The sequence below is a fragment of the Eurosta solidaginis genome, chromosome 4, assembly GCF_040869045.1.
Source record: "Eurosta solidaginis isolate ZX-2024a chromosome 4, ASM4086904v1, whole genome shotgun sequence".
NCBI classification, from domain to species: Eukaryota; Metazoa; Arthropoda; class Insecta; order Diptera; family Tephritidae; genus Eurosta; species Eurosta solidaginis.
Genome location: NC_090322.1, coordinates 67,277,818 through 67,294,890, shown reverse-complemented (window position 1 = coordinate 67,294,890; position 17,073 = coordinate 67,277,818). Strand labels below are relative to the sequence as shown.

Below are 17,073 nucleotides of genomic sequence, written 5' to 3'. Positions count from 1 at the left end.
TGCGAAAAGTATGTAGGTATTTAAGGTAACGCCTACAATAATTCTTCTATTGTGCCATATCACCTTATGTAGAAGAAAATTCGATACTCGAATAGCCCTGTAGGGTATATTTGACATGAGCGCTACAATATGCCAAAACAACAAGAAACCTACAATTAAATGCAGATTCACGTGTCATTTGCCAAGGATTTACCGGTAAACAAGGTACTTTCCACAACCAACATGCTTTGGAGTACGGTACAAAATTGGTTGGATGTATTTTCCCAAAAAAGGGTGGAACTACGCATCTTGGTTTGCCAATATTTGCTTCGGTAATTTATATTGATTTGTATCGCTTATAATTGCAATAGTAGATAATGTAATGTGAATTAAAAATGAATAGGTAGCCGAAGCAAAAAATGCAACTGATCCGCATGCAACTGTTGTTTATGTGCCGCCACCGGGAGCTGCTGCTGCTATCATAGCAGTATTACAAGCACGACATTTCTTTGATTGGTTGCATAATCGAAATTGTGCCCTAACATGATATGGTTCGCGTTAAGCACGCTATGTTAAAGCAAAATAAATCTCGTCTAGTCAGGCCCGATTGTCCAGGATCATCGCACCAGAAAGGGTAAGTAAATTGCCTACCATATTAAATATATAAACAACATGTATGAATTTGTTAGTGATAATTTGTCATGCTTTTGTTGATAATCAACTGAAGAAGGCAAATACCAAAGAAATCGAATTACCAGTTGATTTCTTTAACATAAATACATATGTTGGTATGCATAGAACTGCATGGAAAGGGAGGAATTAATTAATTATGATCAGTAGATTTATAGGATTTTTATTATTTTCCCTGCGTCGCCGTTGCCATTACATTGCGTTAAGAGAGGAAATCAACACCTTACCCACAACCAGTTAAAATTTTAGTAAATTTTGCTCTTTTCATTACTGATACAAAACGTGTGAATTTATATATGTAGTATTCCATGGAGAATGGTAAATTTTAGCAGACTTTCGCATTGCGGTCATTATTAATATTCAATCCCTAGAAGGTTCAATGCAGTCATATCAATAGGTCCGGAGATGGTCGGGTTAGTACCTCAATGGTACTTGTTACCGGAACGTAGATAGATAATTTATTGAGGATTGCACAGTGACTTGCACATCTCCTTTACAGCACCTCATCGTAGCCGACTTCTCTGATGAATCCTAGCAGAGTTCTTGGCTTGAGGGATTAAATGTGGGAATGCACTGGCCATGTTGAGCCCATAAACTTAGCCCTACGTTTTGAGATTGCTTCGTATTCTTGGAGGATATGGTCCGCCGTCTGCTGATCGATCACAAAATCGGCATGTGTTATTCGATAGTATGCCCACTTTCTGCATACGGCTGCTCAGTCTATAATGCCCTGTAAGAAAGCTCTTGGGATTCTTCGGTTATCTTTCGATAGGTCTATTATTGCCCTGTAGCGACTTGTGCTATAACTTGCTAACAGTAACTTAGATTGTCTCAAACCTGACGTATTGCTCTTCTCTCTTTTCCCCCCTTCTCCTAATAAATGCCCCTGTGAGCCAACTGACAGGAACGGCTCGGGATCGATGGGTCATGCAGTTCCTGTCTCTCTTTCCGGGTTGTCCGCCTGCTCTTGTTGTAGCAGTGCTTCGCCCCATCCAATAGGTGCGACAGATCACAAATTGTCATCAATGTCCTCTAACGGGAGTCCAAGGAAACAGAAAGTTTCAACAGGGGTGGAACATAATGAGAGGAGTGTTAGAGGCGTTGATTCCACAATACAGCTAAAGAGATGGTTGGTGTCATGTGGGGACACATTATAAGCAGGACATATGTTTTGTATGTCGGGGTTGATTCTGGATAGGTAAGAGTTTAACCTGTTACAGTATCCAGATCGAAGTTGGGCTAGAGTGACTTCCGTTTCCTTAGGGAGCGTGCGTTCCTACTCTGCTAGTTTTTTTCTTTGAGTACAGGATTCACCGGGCAATTCCTGGCATAGAGGTCCGACGCCTGTTTGTGGAGTTCACTCAGCCTGCTTGTGTTTTTCAGCTTCATACGGCTGTGTTCTCAGGTGCCGTATTTTCTCATAATGTAATGAGGGCGTGAACAACAAGAAGCCACAAAAGATTTGTAAAAGTTACAAGGACGTCGGGTTTTGGGATCAAGCCCAGAGCAACCTGTCCGATGCAACCATCCCTTGCACGTGACACACTGACAAGAGTATGACCGTCCTAAAAAGATTCTTTTCCGGCAAACGCAGCAAAACCATTTCTCATGACCGGGGTGAGGAGAAGGACACGGATTGGGTTCGATACCTTCCCGGAGGAGGAGAGTATGGCGCAGACCCGCTGCATGGACCTGCTGGGAGGATGATAATTTGTGGGAGGGACGCAACAAACTAAACACTATAGTCCGCCTGCTCATTACCCTGTACTCCCCTGTGGCCTGGGACCCAGTGCAACAGTACTACGTTGTGCACCCAAGGACCAGTGCTGACTTTATTTCGAACGCCACAATTGCCTTTAGTGGGGCCTGACTGTCTGAGTGAGTATGGCAATTGTTTCATTGGAGTATCAGCGCTGAAGTTTCAGCTTAGCGCACCAACATATGAGCCGTTTATTTTGAAAGTGGCATAAGTCATTTCCAACTCATGGTCTTAAATGCATTGTTATTTTTGAACGAATGCATATATAGATGGTTCTACAATTATAAAATAATAATAAGAATTGCATCTTTTGGATATTGGACTCTAAAATTCTGGAGGCGAGGAGAGATACAAACAAATTATCACTGAACCTAAACGACATGAAATGACTTATGCCACTTTCAAAATAAACGGCTCATATGGCGAATACTTCCGCTTGAAAGCTGTTCGTATGTGCTTTTAGAGGTACTGATATTTTGGCTCTGTTTCCGGAGACTCTGGCTTCAATCCCTTCTGGCATCTTCGAACCAGGGCCGTAGAGAGAAAATCCGGACGAAACAAATTAAATGGGGTCACACTGAAATGACAGTCCTTGGTCGGGAAAAATCCCGAGTCCCTCCGGTACATAGAACCGACTGCCTTGGGAATCAAATTCCAGGGGCTGTGTAGCGCAACCCTGCAGGTTGCCAGCGCAATATATAGCTTCCCCAAACCTAATTGTCAACTTCACCTATCCGCGGCGAATCCTGTTTCACTAACAGACGAGGCTCTGGCGACCCCAAGCTCCTCATGGAACTTGGGATGGGGAGGGAGGGGATGGCCTGAAGGTTTAATGTGGTCACATAAATCGTTCCCGAGATGGTCGGCCTAGCACCTTAATGGTGCTGTGGTAGCGGAGCGTACCGGATCTGTATCCGGCAAAGGACCATCACATCGATAATACTCCTCAAAGCCTTCGGGGAGCAACCTTATCGCTACAACAACAACAACAACAACAATATAGTTACTCCTACCCCAGAAAATGGTCAACATTTATAGTGCATACAAAGAACATTTCAACTCACCAAATTCACCCATATTAACAGAGTATATGTGGAACTTAAGAGCGAATTGAGAGTTTCACAAAGTTGCACTGCCACTCCGCCATTTTATACAGGGTAAAAGTGTAACGCTTTTGCGTTGCGAGCAGGCAAGAATTTTCAAAAAAGAACGAAATACCCCGTAAAGGCGTTGCCTGTTTTTTAGAATAGAACAAGAACGCTTGCGTAACACTTTATCCAGAAAAGAAAACGCTATCATAGCTGCGGGTTGCACAAGGCGAGTAATCAGCATTGCTACTGGCACTCCACACCAACCAGTGACGCTCCTCTTTCTCTCCATTTGGTAAGATTCTGTTTAACAACGAGGTAGGAAATGCCTCGTCATGACAATCACATGGAAAAATAACAGGGCACTTTTGATGACCTCGACGAATTATTTCGTTGACTTCTTCAGATCGCAAAAACTCATTATTCACGGTACCAATATCGAAGTCGTTTAAATAATCTAGACTTTGATACAGAGTTGGTGGTATTGTTGGAAGGCTTTTTGAAGATGAACTTTCATCAGTGTTACCGCGAAAACTTTACGATTTCGGATTCATGTAAACATATATTTTTGTTTGATGTTTTTATTGTCTCCTCACTGTTCGAGGGACCAGGTAAAAAGTCATTATCAATATTCGTTGCTTTTCGGCTTAAAATTTCCACATGGAACAACTAAAGATTCTCCTGAATTAAAAAAATATCTTAGTACCTCTAAATCGCGGGCCCCCCGAGAAATATCGGGCCTCCTGAGAAATATCGTGCCCTGCGCTTGCCAGGCTAAGGCTCCAGCTATTAGGAGTGATAAAGCTGTCAGATCTAGAAGCAGCAAGTGGCTTAAGTCCTAGGAAGCTTCTAGTATTTGTCAAGAGGACGGATTTTTTTTATAACATAGGTCCTGGTTCTTGATAGGGTTTTCAGCTTGGTCGTTAAAACAAACTTCTGGTTACACTACGGACTCATTCAGTCTATGTGAGATCCTCATGAACCGGCCACTTCAACCTAACCTATATTTTGTGTTTTGGTTTTTACTTTAGAATCTATCGGTTAAGTAAGCGATTTCAGCTAACTAAGCGCCTTCAAATGTAGATCCATAAGGAACATGAGGTCGCCAGAGCCTCGGCTGTTAAAGAAACAGGATTCGCCACGGGTAGGTGACGTTGACAATTGGCTTGGAGAGGCTATATATTGCGCTGGCAACCCATTGAAAGGATTGCGCTACAAAACCCCTTGAATCAATTTGGTATTTTAGTCGCCTCTTACGACAGGCATAGCTACCACGGGTATACTCTAAGCCCACTAACCCGCTGGAACCATGAGAAGCGTGAGTGCACTTTGGGTGTCGCAAGGCAAGTTCCGTCGTGCCTGGTGTTGTTGGGTGAGCGGCCAGGTAATGCAGCAGGGTACACATGCACCATTCAGGAGGATACCCTCGCTGAGCCCAGAAAATCTGGGAAAATTAGATGTACTGCTCAGATCCAGCAAACGAGTATGTTCTGTACTGGCATATGATAAACTTGCAGACAACCAAACGTTTACTTTCCTGTCCAAAAGGGAATTGGTGCTCGGCACTGCTGCTAAAGAAGCATAGACGTAGTCATATCAATTCGTTCCCGGGTTACTCGGGGAAAGCAGTTTTAGCAGTACTTTGCCCGTTTCAATTTGCACATCCATTCAAAGAACTTCGCATAATGGATTAAACAGTCATCTGCATTTATTCGTTTTTGTTTTTGTAGCACGCCTAATTTACTATCTATTACCCCAACATCTATCAATTATCCCTTGTTATAATCTTCGAGTACCCCCACTACCAGAAAATGCCTTGGCATGGTGGAGGTTCACTTGAATTTACTTTACAGGTCCTGATTCGGGTTATCTGAAATCCCCTTGAGTATCCTGTATTTATTAAGCACTTCCGGTTATATTAAAAACTTATTATCTATCCTTACTGATATTCGTTTCTTTTTCATTCTAGGTAATTCGATTTGACGATGTGGGCATAGCAATATTGCAGCTGTGGCTGTAAGAAGAACGTACATTTACTCAAACTACAAGAAAACTGCGACAACTGCCCCTCGGCCTTTTTAGTATCACATATAAGGCCCTACCACGCATATTATGGGAAAGGGTCAAGTTCAAAAGCTCAACATCACCTGCAAAAAGACTTTGATAGCGCGAAATGGGGCTGCATATATTTCGGTATTATATCTACAACACTCATATCTATGCAAACTGATACTAACAACACCACCCGCGCAGGAAAAATTGAGCACCATCAGTGTGAGCTTCGAAACTCAAAATGGTTTCAGAAAGGGCACGACTACGAAGAAAAACACAACAACCACATGGAAATCGCCAAATTCAACTGCAAATATCTCCGGACAGAGATAAAATTTTTCTTTTCCGCCATCGGATTATTGTTCTCGAGATTAATACGCGTCTTTTGACACCCCTCGCGATATTTTTGGTAGCGTATTAGCAGTCGACCCCTCAACTAGACTATTACCCGGAGATATTTGCAGTTGAAGTTGGCGATTTTCTTGGGGTTGTTGTGTGTTAGTACCCACCAAAAAAATTGTGCATCACCGTGGCGGTAGCCACGGTTATACCACACACCCGGACTTGGCATGGCGTAGCCCAGGGTTATTTTTTATAAGCGCGGCCGAAGGCCACCAACTCAGAAAGGTGTTCTGCGCAAAAATACTATGGATCCCACCCCCGGTTTCGGAGGTACCCGCGGGTCCTTTTCCGGTTTTTTATTAATATCTTTTGAACGAGTTAAAATTTTTATTCTCTGCCTTCGGATTATTAATACTGATGTCAAGACGCGTCATTTGACACCTCTCGATATTTTTGGTAGCGTATTAGCAGTCGACCCCTCAACTAGACTATTACCTAAAATCCAACCCTTTTTATTTTCCGCCTTCGGAATATTAATACTGATGTCAAGACGCGTGGTTTGATACCTCCCTCGATAATTTTGGACGCGTATTAGCCGTGTCATGCTGTCATGAAGTATTACCCTTTCCTGTTTATCGTTACGACGGTAAACCAAAACCCAATTGGTTGGCTACGATACGGTTATGACCTTATACTGTTTTCACACAGAAACTTAATGATCTCATTTCACCTGCTAATGAAATCGTAAATTTTTTGCTTTCACACAGAAGTAACTGCTCGATTAGTATCAAGGATGAGACAGACAATCATGGCGGAACGATACAAGGTGGGAGCATGGTGACATACCTACAAACAAACAAAATTCCATGTACTTGTAAATTCGATGGACAAATGTCAAAATCGTACTGCGCCGGTAGTTGATGTATCAAATCAAATAAAAAAGGTTATAATCAGCTGTTCGATGCGGCCACCTTTTATCGTTCCGCCATGCAATGACATTTGATTTGAAAACTAAGAAGCGGAAACTGAAGCGGAACGCTGCCAACAGAGTTGCATTGTGCTTTTGACTTCATTAGGCATTCGATTAGCTACTAATGAAATAATAATAGATTCGAATTTTGTAGGGAAGATTGAGCTCAATAAGCGTCTTAATGTAGAAAACTGCCTTTATTATTCAATAAGCCGTCTGTGTGAAAACAGTATTAGCGGCCCCAATAATCGATTGCATTGATTCTCATAAGGTTGGTCGAATCAGCTGTTAAAAGGTTACCGATACGGTTACCAATAAAGCACCAATGTCTCCAGCTTTATGTGGACCATGGCGGATCGATACAAGGTGGCAGCATGGGACAGCTGATTATAAACTTTTTTTATTTGATTTGATACATCAACTTCCGGTGCAGTACGACTTTGACATTTGTCCATCGAATTTACAAAAACAAAGTACATGGAATTTTTATTTATGTTTGTAGGTATGTCGCCATGCTGCCACCTTGTATCGTTCCGCCATGATCCCTACAAGAAACGCTGATAGTTTTACTAATACACTCACACTTGTAATTGACAATGCTGATCCTGCGATGACGTAAACATTGATACTCAAATTTATGTATGTTCCTTTGTTCGCTCACGCATGTCCGCATATTCCCAACGACAGCCTATAATCATGAAAAAGGACTCAAACTGGGAAGGCTTCGGACACCTGGTACAGAACAAAAGAACATACAGCAGATACCATAATGCATGTGAGACAGATACATAATTCTCAACGGAATTTTATGTATGCGAGAACAGATTATCCGATTTAATCATGTTGTCACTACTGACTGTCATATGACAATCAAATGATTATCACGGTTGTTTTGAAATTTTTTAAATTCCGCCATTTTCAAACGACGAAAACCATATAAAAAATAAGTCTAAAAAATGAAAAAGAGAGCATTTCAAAGCTCCATGCTAAAAGAAAAAAAAATCTAAAATAATATTAAAAAATACCAAAAGCTGTCGGAATGTATGGGGCGCACTCAAAAAATGGATAAGCAAAAAATAATAGTGGTTAGTGGTGATTCATTTTTAAATGTGTTTCCGCATGAGGAAAGCGCTCTTCTGTTGTTTTGTTATTTTCTGAATTTAAATTGAACATTTTGAACTCGAATTCTTATAAAACTATTTATTTTAAACAAATAAGAAACACGTATGCTTTTATCACGTACAAAATTAAAAACGTAATGAAATAAAGTAAATAAAAAGCAAAAAGCATTGTTTCATTTTTGGCGGAATAAAACAATGGTCATTTATGATAGTATAACAATCAAACCTGATATCTACAGTAAACTATCATTTATGACACTTTTTGATAGTTAGAGTGTCAGCACTGATCCAGGAAAAGGAATGAGAGTGAGCAGTACGGCTATATACTTAATCAGTAGGCCATGTTAATGTATAAGAAGGAGACAAAAACTCACACGTACACAGTTGTTTACATCACATTTGCGCAAGTCCCCTTAAGTTTGTGATAGAAAGTTTGTATGAGGCGCTGATCGTTAGGTTGACATTGCTGACAATCAGATGATAGTCATATGATACTCAGTGTTCTTGTAGGGTTGTGGACACTTGTACCCTACAAGACAGGTACCCGTTTCCTAATCGATTACTTAATCGTCATCAATAACTTGTTCACCAATTATCGTCTTAATGACTTTTACATTGCTGTCGTGAAAAAGGTAACGCATGTGCTCTCTCAAAATAGTGTACTTGTGACTCTCTTTCTCGCTCTTACCTATTGTGTTTTCGACATTCCTTCTCGCTCGATGTTATTTACATTTTTAAGTTACTTCATCAGTTATGTTTTCGTTATCGCTAACCAAAACATATGCAACAACAACAATTCGGGTAACTGGTCTATCGGTTACCCGTATCGGTTACCTTCTGTCAAATCGCTTTTTCTATGAATGAAACGCGTCCTTTATGTTCAGATAATATTTAATTATAAATTATTCATATATACAATGTTTTTTTAGAATTTAAATTATTGCCTTATTACTCTAGCGAACTTTACATATGTGAATTTTTATATTTATAAACTATATAAATACATTAACGTCTATTTATAGTCGTGCCCTTTCCGAAACCTTGTTTTGAAGTTCTTATTTTTCCTGCGCTGGTAGTGTTGCTCATCAGTTTGCAGTCATATTAGTTTGGTAGGTATAGTAACATCAGACGTAGGGAAATTAGGAAGCATGTCAGGAGTATCACCAGAATCCAAAGAAGCATGGTGATTCGTCACCTCCGTTTTCTTCCATATCCGGATTCATTCCATACTAGTAATTATAAATATCTTGTAGATGCCACATAGGTGTAACCATACCCTCAAGATATTTCCGTTCAAATCTTGTGGTGTACACGTAAACTTGTATTTGTTCTAAATTATTCACCACATTCTAAACATAGAAAAGATGTATTAAGTGTTTGCGTAAATACCATTGTGATTACAATATGGACAAACATTCAATTCTAAACTTTTCGTTGTTACATCAATTGTTTCAGCGTGTTGTACACGTAAATAAAAATTCATACTTGAATGTATTTTCGTCTTCCAATCGCATAATTTACATTTTAAATAATGGCTATTAGGCATATGAGAAATCTCATGGTCCAATAATTTGTTGAAGCTTGGTGTAGCTGCTTGAATAACACAAAATTTACATTTTGCACCACGTTCGTTATATTTAAATTGTAAATGTTCTGGTTTCTCTACACGATGCATAAAGTTTAGATGCTTTTTCCAACAATGTGCTGAATTTAATTGAAATACATACATTGGGCATTGTCTCATGATAAATTTTCCATAAATATACTGAGCCTCTTTATGTAGGCTCTTTTCTTAACATCTAATTCTGGCCGTACAGGATATGACAGTTTTGCTTCAGGTTATAATCCACATTCATACTATTTTCAGATTCTGTTTCATAATTTTCATCATTTTCAACATTGGACTTTGCATCAACATCATTATCATCATCGTCATTTTTTGATAACTCTGTTTTAAGCTTCATATTTATCAAAGGTTCATCTTCCTTAGTATTAGAATTAGAAACATTGTCATCTTCGGTTAAGTTTTTATCAAGTTTAGCTTTTTTCCTAGGTTTAAATTCTTTACTATCCGTACTAGAATTAATACCATCATCAACATTTTTCGTGGTCTGTTTGAGTTTTTAAATTTGCCAATGGTTCGCCTTTATCAGTATTAGAATCAGAATGGCCTTGGCCATCTTCACCGTGTTGCAAAGTAGGCGACACATGTTGGTGTTGATGTTTGCGCATATTGCGGATATGTTGGTGGTTCACTAGTCATTAATTGTTTTGAAGTTTCAACTTGTTGCGTTTGTTGTTGTTGTTGCTGGCTGATGATGTGGTGTTAACGTTTGTTGTACAATTTATTCGGGTGATTGCACATATTGTTGGTGTGTTATAGTGCTGGAAATCCTTCCGATATTGAAAGTCCTTGATTAGTGTAATCCCCACGTAGTGAACTACTCCTGTGACCGCGTCCGCGGTAACTATTACATCTGAAGGCGCTTAAGTTACAGGCATAGCTGACATCGCTTATATAACAGGTTGACTCTAAAGTAAAAACCAAAACAAAATATTAGAATCAGTGTTTATGAATAACATATTTAAAATAAGCTCTTACAACAACGTGATCGGTGGCTACATCCCCGTGAAAGTAGTGTGGTGTTCCTCCTTGTATAAACGTAGATACTGGATGTGCTCAACTGTGCAGTTTTCTTCTAATTTGAGCAAATGTATGTTCTTACAGCCACAGCTGGAATATTTGGGATATTTCTATCCTCACATCGTCAAAATCAAATTACCTAGAATGAAAAAGAAACTCATATCAGTAAGAATAGATTAAAAGTTTTTAATATAAGCCGAAAAGTGTTCCATAAATAGGGCTCCACACATAGCTCTTTTCCAAAGGCACAAGAGAAATTTCAGATAACTAGAATCAGGACCTGGTAAAGTAACTTCAAAGGCGATTTAGTCGCCACTACTTCGTATGCGCATTTCTCTACGCTCCCTTTCGGCATGCATCATCAATTTCGTCATTACTATAAAGACCATCTTGCTCACAGCAATCCAACAATCTATTTGTCCGCAAATTCGTGGAACTAAATTCCTAATGGAAGGTTCCTCTCCAAAAATTCTGTTTACAGACAGTCTTTCGCCGTGAAAACGAGGGCAGTGAAATATTACCTGTTCTGCGCCTTCCAATTCGGACGGACAGCTTGGACAGAAAGGATCCTCCTCTATCCCACGCTTATGTAGATATTCCTTCAAGCCACCGTGCCCGCTCAATATCTGTGTGAGATGGTAATTTAGTTTGCCGTGTTTTCGCTCGTACCATTCCGCTATATTCCGGACTAGCATGAAGGTTCAGCGCTCTTTTCTCGAATCTTCCCGCCGTTCTTGCCACCTAACTATTGTTCGTGACCTTGCGGTTTTCTTAGCATCTTCAGATGGTCGGCTGAATCCAATGCCATACAGATCGGCCATTTCACCTGAGAGTAGATCTACTGGGATTTTCCTGGATAAAACATAGATCGCGTCGTCGGAACAGCACATGCTATTCGTATAGCAGTAATGCGGTAGGCTGCTAGTATATCTTTTTGGTGGACCATTTTAGATCTGTGCCATACTGGTGCTGTATATAATATTATAGAGCTGGTTACGTTGGATAATCGCTGACGGGTAGCTTCGCTTGGGCCGCCGATGTTGGGCATTATTCGCGTTAGGGTTCCACTAACTCTAGAAACTTTGTCCCCCACCGCCCTGAAGTGCTCCCTAAAAGTTAGTTTTGAGTCAATGATTACTCCTAGATATTTCAAGGAGGGCTTTGAATTTATTTGAAAATCTCCTATGGTTAGGACCAACTCATCCACAGTCCGCTTTGAGCTCATCAGAACCACTTCTGTCTTATTGCTAGCCATCTCCAGCCCCGTGTTCGTCAACCATTCCTCTATTCTTCCCATGGCGTCATTACATAATGCTTGGAGCAGATCAAGTTTCTTGGCCACTGCTACTACGACAATATCATCTGCATAGCCGACAATTTCCGTGCATCCGGGAAGGTGGTTTTGTAGCACCCCGCCATACACCGCATTCCAAAGAGTTGGACCTAGAACAGATCCCTATCTAATCTATCTATCTATCAAATTATTCGGAGCAGGTACGGAACTTGTCTTGGGACACCCAAAGTGCACCCACGCTTCTCATGGCTCCAGCGGGTTAGCGGCTTCCTAGAACTTAAGCCACTTGCTGCTTCTAGATCTGACATCTGTCAGCTGGAGTCTTAGCCCGGCAAGCGCAGGGCACGAGCACAGAATGAAATCGATCGTTTCCTCCTCCAACTCGCACTTCCTACATCTGCTATCACTGACCAAGTCTAATTTAAAGGCATGTGACGCCAGAAGGCAGTATCCAGTAAGAATACCCGTCATGAGTCTAGTCTACAGTTTAATGATAATAAAAATATAAGAATCAGTGTTTATGAATAACATATTTTAATTAATCTCTTACAACAACCTGATCGGTGGCTACATCGCCATGTAGGTAGTGTGGTGTTCCACCTTGTATAAACGTAGGTACTGTATGTGCTCAACCGTGCAAATTGACATTAGCAGTAACATTATTTACAGAAACATAGCTTGGTATTTGTGAAGGCCTCAATATAGCATACATTGGTCCAGTTCGGTGTGCACCAGCCACTGGTACAAACACTTTTGAATGCATAGCTTTCATATAGGATGGATGTCCAGCAGTGCTCCGGTTATGCCAATATGTAATGGGCTGCTCCGTCTCTTGGTACGGCTGTATAGGTATAGGCGGGTGCAATGTATTACTAGGCTCAAGATCGGAAGGTACATAGATGGCTCGAAGACGCCAGAGGGGATTGGAGCCAGAGTTTTCGGACCCAGAACCAAAATATCAGTAACTCTAAAAGCACATCCGAGCATTTTCGAGCGGAAGTATTCGCCATAAGTTAGTGCGCTAAGCTGAACCTTCAGCGCTGATACCCCAAAGAAACAATTGCCATACTCAGTCAGGCAGTCAGGTTCCACTAAAGGCACTTGCGGCGTTCGAAATAAAGTCAGCACTTGTCCTTCAGTGCGTAGAAAAGCTGAATCAATTAGGAGCACACAACGTAGTACTGTTGGCCTGGGTCCTAGGCCACAGGGGAGTAGAGGGCAATGAGCAGGCGGACTCCATGTTTAATTTGTTGCGTCTCTCCCACAAATTGTCAACCCCCCAGCAGATCCTTGCAGCGGGTCTGCGCCATACTCTCCTCTTCCGGCAAGGTATCGACTCCAATCCGGGTCCTTCTCCTGACCCCAGTACTGAGAAATGGGTTTGCTGCGTTTGCCGGAAAAGAATCTTTTTAGGACGGTCATATATATAAGGGCCTGAAATATTTCAATGAACTTCCTAATCACATAAAAAGTAGTAATAACTTCAATACTTTTAAAAAAAAGTTTATTGGAGCATTGTAAAACCCTTCCAATAAGATAGTTTTTTTTTCTTTTATTTTTTTACATGATATACCGATACTGGAGCGCGAAAAGGGAATGGTAATAATGGTAGCAGCAAAATACAATGCATCCGGCCCTAAGGAAAAGAAAATCGGTCGCCACCTGTAACTCCAGACAGGTCCAACAACTAATTTCGCTGGAATTCGGTATTTCCAGCTGGTATTTACTGTTGCTGATCGGAATCATTCGCATTCCGACAGCATAAATATAACAATAAAATTATATAATGTGTAACAAAATTAACGAAAATAAGGCCAAATAAATGTTGGAGCAAGGGGGATTGGAAACACGTCCTTTTCAACCTCCCATTATATGTTGAGCTGTGCTAATCGGAATCTTCATGCATTCCGACAGCGTCTTTACTAAACAAAGTTGAGAGGTGATTGGATACACTTATTTTCAATTTCCAACATCCAAAGACATGTTTAGCTTCATTGATCGGAGACTAATACATTCCGAAAGCTTAAAATACACATATAATTGAAAAATATAAGTTCCAAATTTTGTTGCCTTAAGCTGAGAGCACTGGAGGATTGGAAACGCGTCCTTTCCAACCTTCCTTTAATGAGTGGCTCCCAGACTCGTCCCTCTGTCACGCTAGTAAATATGCTGATCGGAATCACATGGCATTACAACAGCATATTCAATAGAAATAAGTGATTATAACAATGAATTGTACTTAGTAGTTTAAGTTTTGGGCCTAAACAGCCGTAATAATAAATAAATTAAATTAAAAAAATAAATACCCTTGTCAGTGTTTCACGTGCAAGGGATGGTTGCATCGGACAGGTTGCTCTGGGCTAGATTCCAAAATCCAGCGTCCTCGTAACTTTTATAAATCTTTTGTGGCTCTTGTTGTTCACGGCCTCATTACATTATGAGGAAATACGGCACCTGAGAACACAGCCGTTTGAAGTTAAAAAACACAAGCATGTCTTCAGTGAACTCCACAAACAGGCGTCGGACCTCTATACCGGTGATTCCTGTACTCAAAGAACAAAACTAGCAGAGGAGGAACGCACTCTCCCTAGGGAAACGAGAGTAGTCACTCTAGCCCAACTTCGAGCTGGATAACGTAACAGGTTAAACTCTTACCTATCCACAATCAACCCCGACATACAAAACATTGTCCTGCTTGTAATGTGTCCCCACATGCCTCTAACACTCCTCTCATTATGGCCCACCCCTGTTGAAACAGAAAGTTTCTTTGTACTCCCGTTAGAGGACATTGATGACAATTTGTGATCGGTCGCACCTATTGGATGGGGCGAAGCACTGCTACTACAACAACAACAGGCGGACAACACGGTAAGAGAGGCAGCAACTGCATGACCCATCGATCCCGAGCCGTTCCTGCCAGTTGGCCCACAGGGGCATCTATTAGTAGAAGAAAGGGAAATAGGGAAGAACACTGGCGCAATATGCCAGGCCTGAGTCAATCTAAGTTAATGTTATGGCGTTACAGGACAACTCGATATAGGGCATTAATAGGCCTCTCAAAAAGATAACCTAAGAACCCCAACGGCTATTCTTACAAGACACTGTAGACTGAACAGTCACATGCAAAAGCTGGGTATAGTATCGAACAACACATACCGATTTTGTGATGGATCAGCAGACGGTGGACCATATCCTTCTAGATTGCGGCGCAATTTCAAGACGTAGGGCTAAGTTTATGGGCTCACCATGGCCAGAGCATTCCCACATTTAATCCCTCAAGCAAAGAACACTGCTGGGGTTCATCAAGGAAGTCGGCTAGGATGAGGTGCTGTGAAGGAGATGTGCAAGTCACTGTGCAATCCTCAATAAATGATCTATCTATCTACGTTCGGGTAACAAGCACCATTGTGGTACTAGCCCCACCATCTCGGGAACTATTGATATGACTACATTAAACCTTCTAGGGATTGAATATTAATAATGCCGGCAATGCGAAAGTCTGCTAAAATGCACCATTCTCCATGGAATGCTCGATATATAACTTTCCACGTTTTGAAACAGTGATGAAAAGAGCAAAATTTACAATAATTTTAACTGGCTGTGGGTAGTAAGGTGTTGATGTCCTCTCTTAACGCAATGTAATGACAACTGCGATGCAGGGGAAATGACAAAAATCTTGCAAATCTACTGATAATAATTCATTTTTCCTCCCCTTCTATGCAGTTCTATGCATACATACATATGTATTTTTCTCTCCAAATGCTAATTAAAAAAATTAATTGGTTTTCACATGAACTTCGAACTCTGTCGTATTTGCATTCTTCAGTTGATTATCAACAAAAGCATGACAAATTATCACTAAAAAATTCATACATGTTGCTTATATATTTAATATGGTAGCCAATTTACTTACCCTTTCTGGTGCGATGATTTCTGAACAATTGGGCCTGACTAGACGCGATTTTTTTTGCCTTAAGAGAGCGTGCTTAACGCGAACCCTATCATGTTTTGGCACAACTTTGGTGATGCAAAAAATCAAAGACATTTCTGCTTCTAATGCTTCTAGGATAGCAGCAGCAGCTCCCGGTGGCACCACATAAATAACAGTTGCATGCCGATCAGTTGCCTTTTTTGCTCCGGCTACCTATTCAATTTTAATTCACATTACATTATCTACTATTGCAATTTTTAATCACTACAAATCAATATAAATTACCGAAGCAAATACTGGCAAACCAAGATGCGTAGTTCCACCCTTTTTTAGGGAAATACATCCAACCAGTTTGGTACCGTATTCCAAAGCATGTTGCTTGTAAAGTACCTTGTTTTTGTAGATTTCCTTTGATTTAGGCATATTCTGAGCTGAACCGCAACCCGGCGGAGATGCTATCTATTAGAATAATATAACATTTTTTTTATTATTTAAAAATGCACATACGTATGAATGAAAATCAGAAAGTAAATAATGTTGTTGTTGTTGTAGCGATAAGGACACTCCCCGTTATGGACTTTGGTGGTCCTTTGCCGGATGCAGATCGGGTACGTTCCGGGAACCATTAAGGTACTAGCCCGACCATATCGGGAGCGATTTAGTTGACATAAAACCTTGTAGGCCATCCCGTCGATTCTATACAACTTAATATGGTAACGATTTAAAAGACGGTGCACCACCCAATTTTTATCAAAAATTATCAAACGTGGAATCAAAAGGCGCGCTTCGAGCTCCGTTTTTATTATTATTTGATATTTTTAAATTAGGTGGTGTACCGTCTTGTAAAACTTTACCCTTAATATTATTTTGGGCGAAGGCCGCCAACGCAAAAAGATGGTCTCTGCAGCAATATTCTTAATTTCCGTCACATGTCACAACTCAAATTAACTTAATGTTATTTTGGGCGAAGGTCGCCAACGCAAAAAGGTGTTCTCTGCAACAAAATTTTTAATTTCCGTCACATGTCACAACTAAAAGCACAAGATATTTTTCGTTGTAAACAATTTATATTTTTTTTGCGTTTCAATTTTTCCGGAATAATTAATGAACTGTCATTTCGATGACAGCATGAAACGTCGATGTGTTAGTGGAGAGCGAAAAAAGCTTTGAATGTGTGGGTGAACTGGTTACCTCCGTCTTGTA

The 17,073-nt window shown here is 40.5% G+C and overlaps 1 protein-coding gene and 1 long non-coding RNA gene across 4 annotated transcripts; one reads left to right on the top strand and one right to left on the bottom strand.

Moving 5' to 3' along the window:
- Positions 1 to 9,040, top strand: LOC137249917 (uncharacterized). Its single transcript, XR_010952603.1, has 3 exons — positions 1 to 311; positions 383 to 613; positions 5,486 to 9,040. It is a non-coding gene; the product is annotated as an uncharacterized lncRNA (long non-coding RNA).
- LOC137249916 (succinate--CoA ligase [ADP/GDP-forming] subunit alpha, mitochondrial-like) lies at positions 8,875 to 17,064 on the bottom strand. 3 transcript variants are annotated; one of them, XM_067781999.1, is made up of 6 exons: positions 16,725 to 17,064; positions 16,378 to 16,574; positions 16,156 to 16,329; positions 15,853 to 16,083; positions 10,604 to 10,784; positions 8,875 to 10,533 (listed from the first exon to the last, which is right to left on the bottom strand). In XM_067781999.1, exons 3-5 carry the CDS (start codon positions 16,291 to 16,293, stop codon positions 10,776 to 10,778), a joined length of 378 nt encoding a protein of 125 aa, XP_067638100.1. In that variant the 5' UTR covers positions 16,294 to 16,329; positions 16,378 to 16,574; positions 16,725 to 17,064; the 3' UTR covers positions 8,875 to 10,533; positions 10,604 to 10,775. The 3 variants fall into 3 exon arrangements, with proteins under 3 accessions (XP_067638100.1, XP_067638098.1, XP_067638099.1); XM_067781997.1 differs by having other exon boundaries at positions 16,378 to 17,064; XM_067781998.1 differs by lacking the exon at positions 16,378 to 16,574 and having other exon boundaries at positions 16,725 to 17,063.
- Positions 17,065 to 17,073: the final 9 nt, after the last annotated feature.

Bases quoted from the DNA above. Each gene is read 5' to 3' on its own strand.
- LOC137249916 (XM_067781997.1), bottom strand. From the start codon at position 16,293: ATGCCTAAATCAAAGGAAATCTACAAAAACAAGGTACTTTACAAGCAA. The intron at 16,084-16,155 runs GTAATTTATATT...AAAATTGAATAG, and splicing joins GTTTGCCAGTATTTGCTTCG to GTAGCCGGAGCAAAAAAGGC.